The sequence below is a fragment of the Perna viridis genome, chromosome 5 (assembly GCF_037379345.1).
Source record: "Perna viridis isolate PV_CMFRI_1.1 ecotype Kerala chromosome 5, ASM3737934v1, whole genome shotgun sequence".
Classification (NCBI taxonomy): Eukaryota; Metazoa; Mollusca; class Bivalvia; order Mytilida; family Mytilidae; genus Perna; species Perna viridis.
In genome coordinates this window covers 34697485-34713085 of record NC_142449.1, presented here as the reverse complement: position 1 = coordinate 34713085, position 15601 = coordinate 34697485, and the positions used below count along the sequence as shown (strand labels likewise).

At 33.4% G+C, this 15601-nt stretch overlaps 2 protein-coding genes across 2 annotated transcripts; one reads left to right on the top strand and one right to left on the bottom strand.

Moving 5' to 3' along the window:
• Nucleotides 1-3170: 3170 nt before the first annotated feature.
• LOC148617204 (cilia- and flagella-associated protein 68-like) lies at nucleotides 3171-7298 on the top strand. The gene is made up of 3 exons (XM_088584681.1): nucleotides 3171-3492; nucleotides 5473-5557; nucleotides 6467-7298. Exons 1-3 carry the CDS (start codon nucleotides 3259-3261, stop codon nucleotides 6634-6636), a joined length of 489 nt encoding a protein of 162 aa, XP_088440807.1. The 5' UTR covers nucleotides 3171-3258; the 3' UTR covers nucleotides 6637-7298.
• A 438-nt stretch (nucleotides 7299-7736) lies between these two features.
• On the bottom strand, nucleotides 7737-15498 carry LOC148617203 (uncharacterized). The gene is made up of 6 exons (XM_088584680.1): nucleotides 15263-15498; nucleotides 14324-14447; nucleotides 13853-13898; nucleotides 12253-12283; nucleotides 10437-10667; nucleotides 7737-8407 (listed from the first exon to the last, which is right to left on the bottom strand). The coding sequence occupies exons 1-6, from the start codon at nucleotides 15330-15332 to the stop codon at nucleotides 8370-8372; spliced, it is 540 nt and encodes a 179-aa protein (XP_088440806.1). The 5' UTR covers nucleotides 15333-15498; the 3' UTR covers nucleotides 7737-8369.
• Between the last annotated feature and the right edge of the window lie 103 nt (nucleotides 15499-15601).

Here is a 15601-nt window from a genome sequence, read left to right as displayed (position 1 = left end):
CATCTGTATAGCGGAAACTGAGATTAAATGATCTAGCTAAAATATATTCTTTCTTTCGGGTCAAATCCGCTATAAAGTCAGCCTCGTAAGAGTGAAGGAATATGTCAGCAAGTAGAGGGGCACAATTTGTGCACATTGGAATGCCGTCCGTTTGTTGAAAACCGCGTCCACCACACTGGACAAATATGTTGTCGATTAAAAATTCCAGCATCTTGTAAATAAGTCGGGATTGTAACTGAGTATGGGGAATAGAAGTATACAGTGCTTAAAAATCGTAGGTTTTAATGCTATCATATTCTGAGAATAGTCTTGATTTGATTATCTCCAAAAGATCTTAAGAAGTTTTCAGGATCCACAATATATTAATATTATTACGGGAGTAACAAGTGTCGTGGTAGGACTGCAGATCCTTTTGACAGCTGTGAGTATAGAAGTTTAAAGTTTTGAAAGGTTTTGTGGTACATTTTGCAGATCCAGCTATGAAACGTTTGTATGGATTCTTGTGGAATTTAGGAATCTAGTACATAGACGGTAAATCACCATCATCGTCATTGGTAGAGAGACCAAAAGAGGATAGAAACAGATTTATGGTTTTTCACAATCTCTTCTTTGCAGACTGTGGTAGCAGTATAGGTCTTGTCACTGCTATTATTTAGGAAAGAGGCCAATTTTTAGCGTTCGAAACTTGAAAAATCAAACCACGTGAAATTTACAGTATGAACCGTTAACAAACAAAGACATTACAACGACAGTTTCCTTGCAAAAAAAAGATTGGACTTTTTCCAAAACGCCACATGAGTTTATCTACATAACAGGGCAAGAAACAAGCATTTGCATGATGCCATTTTTGATTCTAGTAATTCTTATGACAATTTGGAGCTGTGTCAATATTCAGGCTTCAGTGTCTCGGGGTGTTTCAAGTTACACCTAGCAAAGCATTTATTAGTAACAGCTCTTTAAGTGGGGTGAGGGTATCATCCAATTAGCTGATCAATAACGGCATTCTGGTGAACACCGGTCAGTAGATGTGCTACTTTCAAAAAAATTAGTTGCTGGTATTTCCTTTGTCAAAAGTTCGGAAGGGATTGTTTTACTTAATGGCTTTTTAAAGATTTCATTCAAGAAAATTTGTTAAATGATTTGACATGTACTGATTTAAATGTTGAAAGAAAGTAAAATCTGAAAGAAATAGTTTGTTGATGAGTGTTTATAATGTTTCCGGGAGATCTAATGTCACTGGAACAATAAACCAGCATATTTTCTAATCTTATATGTCAAACTCAATTCAGAGCTGTATCAATCTGTTCATGGAGTTACCTTGCAGCGGTTGTATATGTTGAGCTACTTAAAAAAAACTTTTTTTTATGTTTCTTGCTGGGTGTGTGTATTATTACGCCCCCCCCCAAAAAAAAGACAGCTAGGTGACAGCTAGGACGTAAATGGTAATCGAATATCTGGCGTCCGTCTGCCTATCGAAAACATGCCGCATTGTAACAATTATTGATATTTTATGAAACTTGACATAGTTGTTTCTTACAATGGCCAAACGGTCTGTATACTTTCTGGTGATATCAGATTAAAACTGTTCGAGTTACAGGATTTTATAACTAAAATAGGCCATGATTTATGATTATTTTTCTCAAGTCGCACCGTAACTTGAGAAAAACTTATCCAAATTTATGGAAACTCAAAACAGTTGTGATGGTCAAACGTTCTGTCTACATTTTGGGGAAAATTAGATTAAAACTTTTCGAGGTACAAGACTATGTAACTAGATAAAGGTTTTTTTTTTACATTTCGAACGGTATCTAAAAAAGATTTATGATTATTGCTTGTTACTTGTATTAATATCAAGATCTGTATACTTTTTGGTGAGAATTCTTTATTTTATTTTGCGTTATTGATTTTTTTTATTGACTATTTGGTAAAAAGGGGGTGTTTTTTTTCACATTTTGCGCCGTTTAAGGGGAATCATGGAGGTGTATTAATTCTTTAAAAAATATGTATAAGTGATTGGGTCACCAAAAAACTGTCTTCCAGCCCTTCCAATACATTTATTTATGGAATAGCTCTTAGAAAGAAACAATCTCTGTAAACCGTTTTAGAGAAACATGCCATGGACACTGAAACGGGTAGCAATTTTTGTTTCTCTCTTTTATCAACTTTCTATTTTATTGTACATGTACTTTGAAAATTTTCAATTTATGTATTGACATGCAAAATTTTCGATGCAAAAATATTTGCTCCGTTAATAAGAGTTATTGCTTCAATTTGGTATCATATAAAACATATTGGCAATTTTTGTCGGTCTCTTATCAAAACTTCTTATTTGAACGGGAAAAAAGAATGAGTCAGGATATACTAAGCATGACACATTGCACAACCCCGTGTGTTTTCATAAACAGTTATTATATTTTTTACAAGACGACGGACGTAACATGCGTTCGCGGCGCAGCTTTTTATTTCCCAATTATAGCAAAAGTAGGATAAGGATAAAGTCAGACACAATTTTATGTAACTCCACAAGGTTTTATACCACAATAGATGTGATGAATTCAGTTCCTCCGCCAAGTCAGAAAATAGATTGCCTGACAACCTCTGGCACTGCTGGAGTAGTCTCGCTGTCTTCATGCACTTGCTATAATGAAATAATGATATGATTTTACAAAGCAACCTTTATTCGTATGTCTTTTTACATGTTTGTTTTACATGTATCTGTGTTTTAAAACATACATGTAAATGTTCTGCTATTGGCCCAATAGGCCCATGATTCATTTGTACAATAAAATTTTAGAACACTTTAATTTGTAGCGACAGATTTGGCAATCACTTTCGGGATTCGATGCAGTTGACATTTTTGTACACCACCGAATCCCTCGGTAGTGCACAAACAAATAACCACCAAAAAGGAAAAAAATGACATCAGCTAATTTGGGAATACACATTAATCATTTGTCATAAATGTAGCTTTTTACCAAACGTTTTTTTTCTTTTTTTCACTTTGTCATACATTATTATATTCTGCTTGTTATTTTGTTCTTATAAACGATAATTTTGGGTTCAATATAGTCGGGTACGTTGTTTTTCATTTTTTTTGTATGATAATTATTCCATGTTGGGCGCTAGATATTTTTAATAGTCATGTGACATACCACGTGGTTCAACTGGTTTCTAAAGCAACTAAAGACGCTACGTCACAGTGAAAATATCCGGTAGCTGGACAGGTAAACCCAATATTAGAAGGTGTAAATAAACAAAATGATGCAAACTGGTGTCGATTCGTATCCCGGCCCACCATTTCAGTCCATGGTTCGTGCTAGCGGCCTTGCAGAGATTTGGACCCACGACATAGAAGACTCCAAATTCAAACAATTCGGCTGGAGATGCACAAATAAAGAGAATTCGTATGCAAATGACACGTTGGTTGGAAATTGGAATGAAGAAAGATTCGACAACAAATATGCAAAAGAAGCTAAATGTTTACCGTCCCAGGTGAGTGTTCTCATTTTATACGTGATTAACCCAAGATATAAGCTTATAATTGTCGCTGTCTGGTAGTAGGACAGTGTGGTACACGTGAATTTTACTGTCCAGAACAGGCATACGAACGCATGACTACATATGTTAATTGATTATTATGTAATGCTATTTAGAAATTCCCGAAGAATAACAATAGGATTGCAACACTTTTTTTTTATTGATTTAGATAATGCACAAAAAGAATTAATATGTTACATGCTTGTTTTATATTGCTTTTCGGTACCAGTATAATGATTATTTTTTGTTTTGGAACTAACATCTGATTTTTATGGGAGGGGGGTAAGATAATTTGAAATGAATGGGCAGGATTGAATTTTTCAAGAAATAAAAAGGCAGGATGTATTCAAATGCAACTTTAAACTTTTTATTAATCCAATCAGGGTCCTTCAGTGGCATTTACATTCGACATTAATATCCATCAGATGACATAAATCTAGGCACTACACTTAAATACAATATAGAGACATAACACGTTATGTGGTTTTCACGTAGCACTATAGATGTATCTTTTGTATATATATAGTCCAGGCGAGATGTAATGTCTTACAGTTGAAAAAATTAGGTGTTGTATGTTGGGAGAACGAAGTTGATGTTTTTCCAACAGTATATTTGTCTAGTGTCAAAAGACAAATTTCAAGCTGTCTTTGATAGTCATATTTGTTTAATTTCTTTTTTCTTTTCTTGTTTAATTAATCCAAGGACTTTTGTGAGGTTATTGTCAGTCCACAGTGGACAACAAGGAGGGTGCACAAAAATATACATGATTCATTAGAATCATTGCATTCCTCCTTGTGTCCTATGTCGACTGAAAAGACTCATTTGCTCATATAAAAACAAAGAAAAAAAATAATAAAATAAATAATAATAATGATAATAATAATAATAATAATAATAATAATGATATAAGGAACAGTAAACATATCAATTGTCCTAATATTTTTTTATATTCATTTTTTTTCGGCACTTCGCGCCAAAGACAAAAAAGGCAGGACCTATAAATTTTCTCAAACTAAAATGACAGGACGGAAAACTTGACCTTAGCCCATAGAAATCAAATGCTCCCTAATTAGTCGATAGCGATGCCTTTGCTCCCTGGCCTTTGCTGTACCATACTAGGACTAAACACTTTATATCAACATCTTCAGCGGAACAGTTTGCTTATATGAAAACTTCTCTCATTTATGAATGGTTTGCTTGATATAGAGGGAGGAAATTCTTCTCACATGTTAAAACAATTATGACAAAATTGCATGTGTTAAAATCAAAAAAGGAATCGCTAACTAAATTTCTCAATTCCGAACAATTTTAAATAAATTTGTTTTGGGGTAATACCGTTTTCATTTTGTCTGCTTTTATTTTAATTTTTTTTACAATAACATACAAAATGAAGTGGCTCGTGAGAAATTCTTGTTTTCCAAAATTGAACAGAAAATGTGCCTCTGGATAGAACACACACAAAAAAAGGCAACAAACAAAATCGTACGCGTATGGACGGTATAATGAGATATTGCAACGTAATATTGGCATGGTTATGGGCGGGCACGTATTATGGTCTAGTACATTATTAAGCCTCGTAATTTAGTTTTTGGGTGTTAATAAGTCGACCAACTGGGATAACTACCAAAACAACAACAAACAATTAAAAAAAAATAAAAAAAGCTGACCGACACAAAAAAAAACAAGTAAAAAAGTTGTAATGTTGATTAATTCCTATACTAGTAATTAGTTATATCGATATCTGTATTATTCCGATAGTTTAAAATATCTGGTGTCTGAATGTAGGCTGAGCATAAACTTCATATTGCTATATAGTAATGTACGTGTATTTTTAACATACGGATTTACTTTACATCGAATATAAAAGAAATCTGATTTAACCATGTGTTGTAAATATTTTATTCAGCACTGATCATACACAATTGTATATTACAGCATGGACATTACTTTGATTCAACCTACGACAAAAGTTATAATTTCAAACCATATGAAGTACCAAAGGAACTGAAGCATTTAAAAGGTAGGTTTTTAATCATGCATTTTATATCGTAGCTAGATTATTCGCTCTGGTTATCCTGATCGTGATAGTATGCTTTCCTCAAATCCAAAAGGTGGTTTCGATGGTGGACCCCTGTCAGAGTTGTGCGAAAGACGTTAAAACTAACAGTCACTGTTTGTCCACCAAGCAGGCAACAGATAGAAAAGGGAACAGATATTGTCATTCGCAACAATTGCACCATCTTATAACCCCTATAAAATGGTAAATACTTACAGAGATCACCAAATGTCTTCAGTAAGTGTAAACACACTTTCAAGTATGCTCTGAAAGGCCCCGACAACAAAAGTACAAGAACAGTACAGAACGATGACACTCCTTCAAAATAAACTTAAAGTCAAATAACGACACGAAGACACATTGTCGAATAAAGGACATTTTAAAAGATCATTTTATTTTATGATTAGGAGGTAGGTTTAGGACTCGGAGGCCGATTACATGTCTGAGTTGGGTGACATGCCTATACATGTGGGCTGTTGCATCGTCCTTGTGAGCTAGCATATTAACAATCCTACTCGGCTGTCAAAGCAGGATCTGTTCGATTGATGTATTTTCGTCGCAAATGCATAAAATATCTGCCATAGCACGCCAGATTACAATCAATCAAACAATTATAGCTAAATGTCATTGCTTTAAATAACAATGTGCAATAATTTTTAACTTTTTTTCATTAATAAAGACTTATTTGCAGTTAAATATAATGTATCAGATTGAGAAGCACTTTTTCTTTGATGTAGACAAATTTCATTCCTAAATGAATGTCTGATTTACATGAATGTTTCAAGGACGGTTTTCCTCAGCTTGTTTCGATTCTAACCGTGCGCATGTTTGTCTTCAACATAGTCTGGATGATTTTTTTCTTTTATTTTGCAGCACCACATTCTAATTCATTTCCTGGACACCAACCAGAATGTGATAGCGCTAGTGCAAAAGCTATTTATAACAGCTGGGAAACAACCTCTCGATCTGCCTACGTAGATCCCAGAGTTCGTTTACGTCCTACACAGAATCCACCAACAGAGAGCCCAGAGAAGTCATCTTGAAACTTGACTGCTATTTGGACCTTTCAGTATTATGGTTATTTTTGTTAAAAACTGCTGCAATGCCTGGCTCAAATGTTTAGCATTTCTTAATTAGGATCCTGTTTACTATGCATAATAGATGTATTTTTCTTACAGTATTATAATACTTAAAACAGTATTTTAGAAATATTTGTTAAGTTTTAGCACTTTGTGTTCTTCATAAAGATTTATAGCCTGGGGGAATTGAATTATTTTATGAATGATTAAAGAATTATGTGTTGTGTGTTTTATGAAAAAGATAAAAATGTACATGTATAGGGATTTGTGAAGGAATTGTGCATTTTATTCTAGATGCCTTCATACACTTGCGTCTGTTTAGGTTGTTAGCGGGATATATATCTTTTCGTTTGACCTGTCCGTCCACTAATTCGTATATCACAATTTTGTATCCTCAACTTCTATACCACTGAAAGGTTTTATTAAACTTCCTTGGAATGCCTATAAGGTAGTGACATTGTGCATCTGCTGTTTTGTTTTTTGATCCGAATGTTAATTTTAGGGTAATAGTAAATTTTTGGTCCATATAAAAGTGATATTAAATTATAATGAAGCTAAAATTCATATTTACTTCAACATTATAGCTGAAAGGTCTGGTGTGAAATAAAAATAAATGTGGGATGGAGTATTATTTTCCAACAAGAATGATTAAAACGGGTATCCAAGTTATATCCTCATTATACTGTGTAAAAAAAGAAAAAAAATATCTTCAAAATTAACTTGAGCACACATCCAAAAAAAATAATGAGCTAAAGCTAACCCCGCTCTTTCTAATTCTTACCATTTTGTTGCGCAGTAATTTGGGTTCTCCAAACCAAAATAAGTAAGTTAACAACTTTTATACATACTTTATTCTGATACACACTGAATATTACATGTCAAAATCTGTATCACATGCTTTCACCCGCGGGGTGGTATAGGTCGAGGGTTGATACTGCATGTGATACAGATTTTAACATGTCATGGTCAGTATATCATATATTGTAACCATACTTCAAGTATGGTCTGTGAAGGTGTACGATATAAGGTATGCTATACAGGCTTAGGGATGTGATATAGGGTATGCGACATAGGTCTGGAGGTGTGATACAGGGTATGCGATGTAGGATATATGATATAAAGTTTACACAAACACTTATAATGCATATAAAAGTAGTTATATTTTAATCTAAATATATGATACAATGGTTTACAGATGTACAGATCAGTCACAACACTGAATATATTCCCATACAATTGAATTTAACACATGCAAAACAAATAAAACAATCAAAGAAGTATACAGATGATTTAAAGTTGTAAAGAAGGAATATAATATTTGGGAGAATAATGAATAATCTACAAAACTAAGCTGCCATTTTTTTTGGGTTCAAAATATGATGCTCATAATGTCAATAGTATTTGTGAACTCAATGAACACATATAAAAAGGCAAATGCAGTAGAGTTTAAGTTTCTAAATCCATTATACTGTCACATATACTATGATGAGACAGATAAAAATATTTTCCGGACCTATATATACATACTAGCCTGATATTATGAATTCAGGAATTTGCTCTCATTGATATCTCTCCAGACTTGCACATTATATAAGTTGTCACCATATTATAGATGCCGTTTTCATGTTGACGCCGGACAGATAATAAAAATATGTAATAATCAGTCTTTTGATTAAAAGGTCACCGTCTTGCAGAATCTACTTCGATGAATTGTCAAACTTTTTCGTGATGAATTCTGTAAAATAAATGTAAACGTAGTTGCCACCTGATACATCTCATTACACAGAAACAAAGAGTACTTCGGTACGAAGAATCATATCTAAAAGAACTCTTATCTAAATACGGGTTAGAAACAGTAAAATATTTGATACGCCAGTTTTTTTTTTTCAAATGAAGGTTTGGTTATGTGCATACCAAAACTTACATGTACATTGTAGTTTGTCTTAAAAAAAAATGCATGATCGAATTGCACATATGCGTTATTTAAAATACATTTGTCCACCTAAGTATTACGCGTATGAAAACAGTCTAAGTACTAGTATTCCTTAATTATATGCCGGTTGTCTGCTGATCAAAAGAGAGAAATATAGAGAGAGGGTTTTGGGATGGGGTGGGTGGGTGGTGAGTAGCCAGTGGCTACCAAAATATGTTACATGCAACAAACACATTTTCTGCAATGGCGTATTCGCTTAATCAAAGCTTTGCACTTCACCTCTACTACTTTCAGTGCTAAGCCCCACCCCTTTATGCTAATCAGAAAGGTATCGCGGATTTGTAATGAGAAGTGGTCAGTAATTTTATCACATCCTATATAGCAGAACCTAGAAGCTAGCGGGATGATATGTAGTATATAGATGTGGGGGGTGGGGTGGTGGTGGTGGTATTGCTGTTGTTTTATCCTTTGACAATGCAAGGCAAGAAGTAACCATACAGAGTAATCAAGCGAACAAAGATTCGAGCGAAGATCAAAAGAATGTATTCCAAGGATAAAGACTATACAAGAAAAATAGACATACACAACAAAGAACACGAAATAACCAAAATAAAACGCACAAAGAAACAACAATAAACGAGAAACTCGGACTCCAGTAATACTAAGAGTATGGACCAGGTATACCGGTAGGGTAAGAGTTCTCTGCTTATGTAGAAACGCCAACCGATTTGCTAAAGAGGAAAGGAAAACGACGACACGGTGATTTAATCTGTTCCCATGCTGCAGATGGATACACCATGAACAATAATACTGTGTTTTTATAGCACACCTATAAAAAGACTTTAGTGTAGCATAAATTATAAAAAGATAGAGTAAAAATATTTAAAAGGTTAAAAGCAATAAATGCTTGAGAATAGAGTGTCAAAAATGTAGAAATGTTTATGTTAAATACAAAATAAAAAGTACTATATCAATAGAAATGACCAAGAACAAAGCTATCCGTCTTGGGGTTGTTGTAGGTTAGTCCGTTCAAGGATGAAGCCCTATGCTAAGGGACACGTGATATGTGTGAATATATCATATTCATTTTCTTCAAAGGGACATTTTCCTTTTGCGTCATAACTCTTTTGTGTCAGTTCACTTTTCGATTTTCGTAGTTAAATTGCGCTAATAAATTAATTTTTGCCTCAGAATACAAGTAAATTTACATTTGTGCTACATTAGATGCGTGGTATGGTTATTGTATGTTATTCAACATTTTTGTTTTAAATCTCTTTATAATTGGTTGTTCATCTTGTATTTTAAGTCAATCTAAATGACTGCATTACAAAGTTACATCCTTAAACCAGTGAATATGGCAGCTATGGGACATGTTAGCGAGTGACGGACGGACGAGCAATACTTATCAATTATGAAATAGAAGTATTTTCGTTATCCAGTTATTTCTCCTTTCTTTTTTTTTTGTTATTTTACATGTATTTTGTATATTTCTTCTCTTTAATTCATTTCTAATTAATTTTCTATATTTTATGATCGTTTTACTTTAGATTTTTGCTTCTTTGTTATTTAATTTCCTTATTTGTATTTGGCGCAAAAGGACTACACGGAACATATTTTTTGGCGCAATATAACTACAATTTCCAATTGGAGTAAAAGGACGATGCCCTTTCAAAGCCTGTCACGCATTATTTGAAACGAAATCAAATCATTCTTAGTTACTTAGATGCTTACATGCCATTTATATAAAAGGTTTACACAAAACTTACCAATCATTCCTAAGAGTTATGTCCCTGAACCTAAGCCTGCTTCCATAAATGACAACTAAACTCACCTGCTGTTACTCCGAATCCCATTGATGTAAGAAATAGTGTTAACATGGGTAAAGTAACCTCTGCTGTTTCTTGCCATTTTATGAATAAAAGAAAACACTTTTCGTCTATACACAGATTCTCATTTGGTTCCTCTATTTCATTTTCAGGAATTCCTAGTGTACCTGCAAGTTCTCTCCACTGTGCTGCTATTTCTCTCACCTTACTGGCCATTATGAAGGCTTTTGTCAAATCTGAATTGCACCATTTATATATACATGTACATGTATGTACGAATCTTAAAAAAGTTAGATTCGTAATAAGTTTCACTTTTGTTGTTGTTTCGTCAGGTGACTATTTTATTTAATTGTAAGTTTTTGTAAGATCCAGTCAAAAATTGGAAAAAAAATCAGAAACATGCATGTCAAAACCCACCGACCTGACAAAATAATTTCACCCAAGATTGCCTTCTCTATTTGAAAAGACCTTTATTTGATCTCTGCAGCACTGGATTTGCTCAGAAAATGTCAATGGGATTTTAGACAAGAGGCTTCCCTGAGCCTGAATCGCTCACCTGGTTTATGTTTGTCTTTTAAGGGCAATACATTTAACAAGATGTCCGACAATTATGACTCAAGAAGACATTGGTACCCCTTATTATAAGGATCATTTCAGACATTTCAGAAAGTTTCTTTCTATCTATTATAGTTTTCAAGATATTGGCTGAAAACTGTAAAAAAGATATCATTTTTCATCTTTCAAGGGCAATAACTCTTACAAGAAGTAGCTTGACAACCTTGATCCCTGAAGACTTTTGAAGGCCTTATAATAAGGATCATTTTAGCAAATGAAATAATTTGACTAAACCTGATGGTTTTTAGATGTATGCGAAAAACTACTGTCTGAGGCCTATGTTTAGTAACGGCGGCCATGTTTTTTCGACGGATCAAAATTTCCCACCCAGTTCTATGAAGTATACCCCATGAAACATTCACACAAAGTTTGTTGCCAATTGGTCAAGTAGTGTCAGAGGAGAAGAGCTTTGAAAAATTGTTAACGACGACGACGGACGCTAAGTGATGGCAATAGCTCGCATGGCCTTAGGCGAAGTGAGCTAATAAAGAGGTTTTTGACAGTCATTTGCCCTTGAAATGTTCACTTTTAGTGCGTTTCAATGAAATTATAACTGAATTTACAAAAGTGATATGGAAAATATTGTCTTTTTTCCTTGAATATGATCATAAAAAAGTTTCCAATTAAACTTTCAAAGGGTGTTTTGTTCATACCATGTTTACCCACCTCCAGATTCTCAAAGAGAGAGACACTTAACATATGAAGTTTTTGTAAAAGTTATATCCTGAACCGATATACACTCCCAGATTTCAGTGTTGTCCGGGTTGCTCCTTTATCCTGGAGATTCTATATGTAATATTGTTTTTGTTGATTTGTGTTCTTTATTGTGTATTATCTATTTTCTTTCGTCTAGTCCTCGTCTCCGGTATATCCTGTTACATTTTCTAATCAGTCTTCTTGTTTTCAAATTATCAACTGATGCGATGTATCCTTAAAACTTTAAAGATATTTTTTTGAAAGATTAAAAAAACATAAAAAAAACCTTTACTTATCTTTTCTTCCAAAATTCGACGATTGTCGTCATTCTTTATGATAAAACATTTTCTTTATAGAAGGTGAATATTTGTTTAAAAGACCTCAAAGATGTATGAAATACTGATTCCACGGCTTTAGTTATTTTGAATTAGAAATCAACTTTACCCAGTTTACCCAGTCCATTTAGAGGACTTATATTGTATGATAAAACCAATATGACTACGTACATACCTGTTTTGGATTTCTTCTTAAAATCGTTATTCTGCAAATGGAAAAGTATCTGAACATACATATTGTTAATGATTTCCTATAAGTTCGCGAGGGTATTCATCGTCCAAGTAGTAAAACTTTGTCTGAATTTATATCACAGATTACTAATCGAAATTTGCAGTTGCACAAAAATTGAAATCCCTGAAAAACTGAAGTAATTGTAAAAAAAAATTCAACCAGTTTAGATATAATTTTAGAATCGGATCGGTCATATTCCGGACAGATTCTTCCGCCAAGTGCCTCCGAGGTTTTTCTTTTGTGTTACTAGAAAGGCTGAGGAGTTCGATTGATTCTTTGGTAGAACTGCTGATTTGTGCTGGATATTGGTTCCCATTTCGATAGTTTTGGCTTTGAGCACTTGTAAGCAATTGATTTTTGGATCTTGAAATTTCAGTGGATTTGGTTTTATTGATGCTAATAAGAAGAAATACATACAGCATACAGAACTGCAATATTTATATGATTTCATAAATAGTGGTAATGGGCATGGGTGACAAGGTATTCAAGGTGAATTGAAGATGGAAATGTTGATTGTATACCGGTATAACACGGTTGAATGTCCTGAATTGGTAAATGGGAGCCAGGTGGAAATTTGATACAGCGTGGTAAAATACCCATAGTGATTTTTAATAGGACCGAAACACTAGATTACAGCGCGGCATTGGTTAAACATGGTGCAAATTGTCATGGAGTGGTACAAGTATTTCAGATGAAACCAATGAAATGTGGAATCTAAATATGTAAAACAAAAATCAAGTACAATCTTCAAGTAATATGAAACTTCGAAATCTTATTTTCAGACAACCAAAATAAATTTTTTCCCTGTATTTTAAAAATATGTATAACAGATATTACCACCAATACGTTTTGTATTACCGAGAAAATAGTAAGCTTCTTTCTTTCTATCATAGTTTTCAATATATTGGCTGAAAACTGTAAAAGAAAACGTCATTTTCACCTTTCGAGGGCAATAACTCTTACAAGGAGTCGCTGATCCGTTGAAGACTTTAGTAGGCCTTATAATAAGGATCATTTCAGCGATTCAAAAAAATTGGCTGAACCTAACGGTTTTAGAGATATAATATGCGAAAAACTACTGTCTGACCCCTCCGTTTTATTTTAAGTAACGGCGCGCCATGATTTTCGAAGGAACATGCATACCAAGGATAGTTCCAATTGGTCAGGTGGTGTCCGAAGAGAAGGGTTTTGAAAAATTATTAACAGCGACGACAGACGACGACGTCGGACGCCAAGTAGTGGCAATAGCTCACCTGGTCGAAATAAGTAAACGTAAACACAAATGGTCCTTGTTACATATTTCAGATAGATACGGAGATTTATACACAGGCAAATATTTTTCACGTGAAATTCATTTTAATCGAGTTTTACATGAAATTCGTATGAAAATCATTTGAAATAATTTTGCATAACTTCAGTTTGCATTGATGCAATTGAGTAGTGCAGCAAAGAATTAGAACAGTACAGTAGCCGCGTACAACACAAACATGATATAACTTGTTTCTTGTATGAAATGAAATTCAAATAATTAATACATAATCACCAATTCGTATATTTTGCATTTCTGTATTGTAAAGGCCATATCAATGCTGCAAAAGAAATATATTTAGTACACTGTAGAAATTGATACTAAAATATAATATTTTTTTTTGCTTTCAATTTTACCACAAAGTCAGTGGTGGATACGAAATGAGAAGAAAGTGTCTTGCACTTCCGAACGTGTTACAAAGAATGCTCGATGTGAATACATCACAGTACATATATTGAAGGGTTTTTTTTTAATTTCGACCACGTTATGCAAAATAACCAACAAAGAGACTAGTCGACGATCATTTCAATATTTATACATATACATAGTTACAATAAATGCGGATCTTGCATAACTATTCCAGTCTTATTTTGAAATAAGAGGAATGTGCCGTAGATTTTAATAGTAAAATGTCTAGAACGATTTTTTTTGGAGCTAGAAGTAACTATGATTCATGCCACGCATAATGAATGTTCGAATACTTGCCAATTGTCAGTTGGAAGATATGTGAAATTAAATTTTTCACCATCTAGTTTCAGAACAGAGTTCAGTCTTTCACAATCCTTATTTTGATTCTTTCTCATGGAAATTATTAGGTTTGATAGATTTTCTGTAAAATATTGAGCACGGCATATATTTTTTGCAAGACAAAAACAAAAATATCTGTAATATTCACGTAAAATGCCAAACAATCCAACAACACTGTAAAATAGTACCCTGCACTTATATAGATCAGCATTTTGTCTCATATTATCTGATGAAAATGTGATGTAAGAAATTTTCTAATTGAAACACAGTTATCATCCTTTAAATAAATGTTTATTTGCAATCTTTATTCACTTTACCAGAGAAACGCGGCAACTCTTGGTTTAATGCAATAAGTTCATTAGACCAGGTGGCAGTTCCATAAAAAAATCTCAAATTGATATTTTTCTCAAATCATTCCTCAAATTGCTTGAAATTGAAAATTCGCGGCAAATTAGTTTTTTTGCGATTTTTTTTCTTGCTCATGAATAAATTGCAAAATAAATTAACAGCACAGGGCGTATGCGTTCTTGAAATATCATGGAAATTTGCTTCCATTTGTGATTATCTAATTAGCTCAGATATCAAGAGGGAAATAAGCAATTAAGCGTACAATTTTGTATGAAAAACTAGTCTTTGGATATTAGTGTTCACATTTAAACGATAAGACGACATTAAAGGAACAGATATTTTTGTATATAATTAGAGAAAATATATGCTATAAAAATTAATATATTAAAATCGGTTACACAGCCACTGTGTTCGTTAAAATATACGTGATGTTACATGCCTTTAAAATCAATTCTGCCCTTTTCAGCATATAATCAATTTAGTTCAAGCTGCGCTAGGCACTTATATTTGCAAAAACATGCATATCATACAATGATAAAAATTACCTACCCTCTTTCTTATAGATACCGGATGCTACTGGAAGTTCTATATTCATTGGTTTCTGTGTTGGAACATCCATTTCAACATTAACTACGGAAGTAAAATTTCCATCCCTAGTCTGTATGTGTAATATTCACATTAATTATTGCATCATTCTATAAATTATTCTTGCAAGGTACTTGATACACATGACAGACACACTTAAATACTTTGTACAGTAATAAAACTAACACTGACCAATGAAAGAAAAAAAAAACTGGACAAAACAGGTACATGCGGGCATAAAACCACTATAATAATTTAAAACACAATGTAAACCAAAGGATTTTGCACATTTAAATTGTTAAT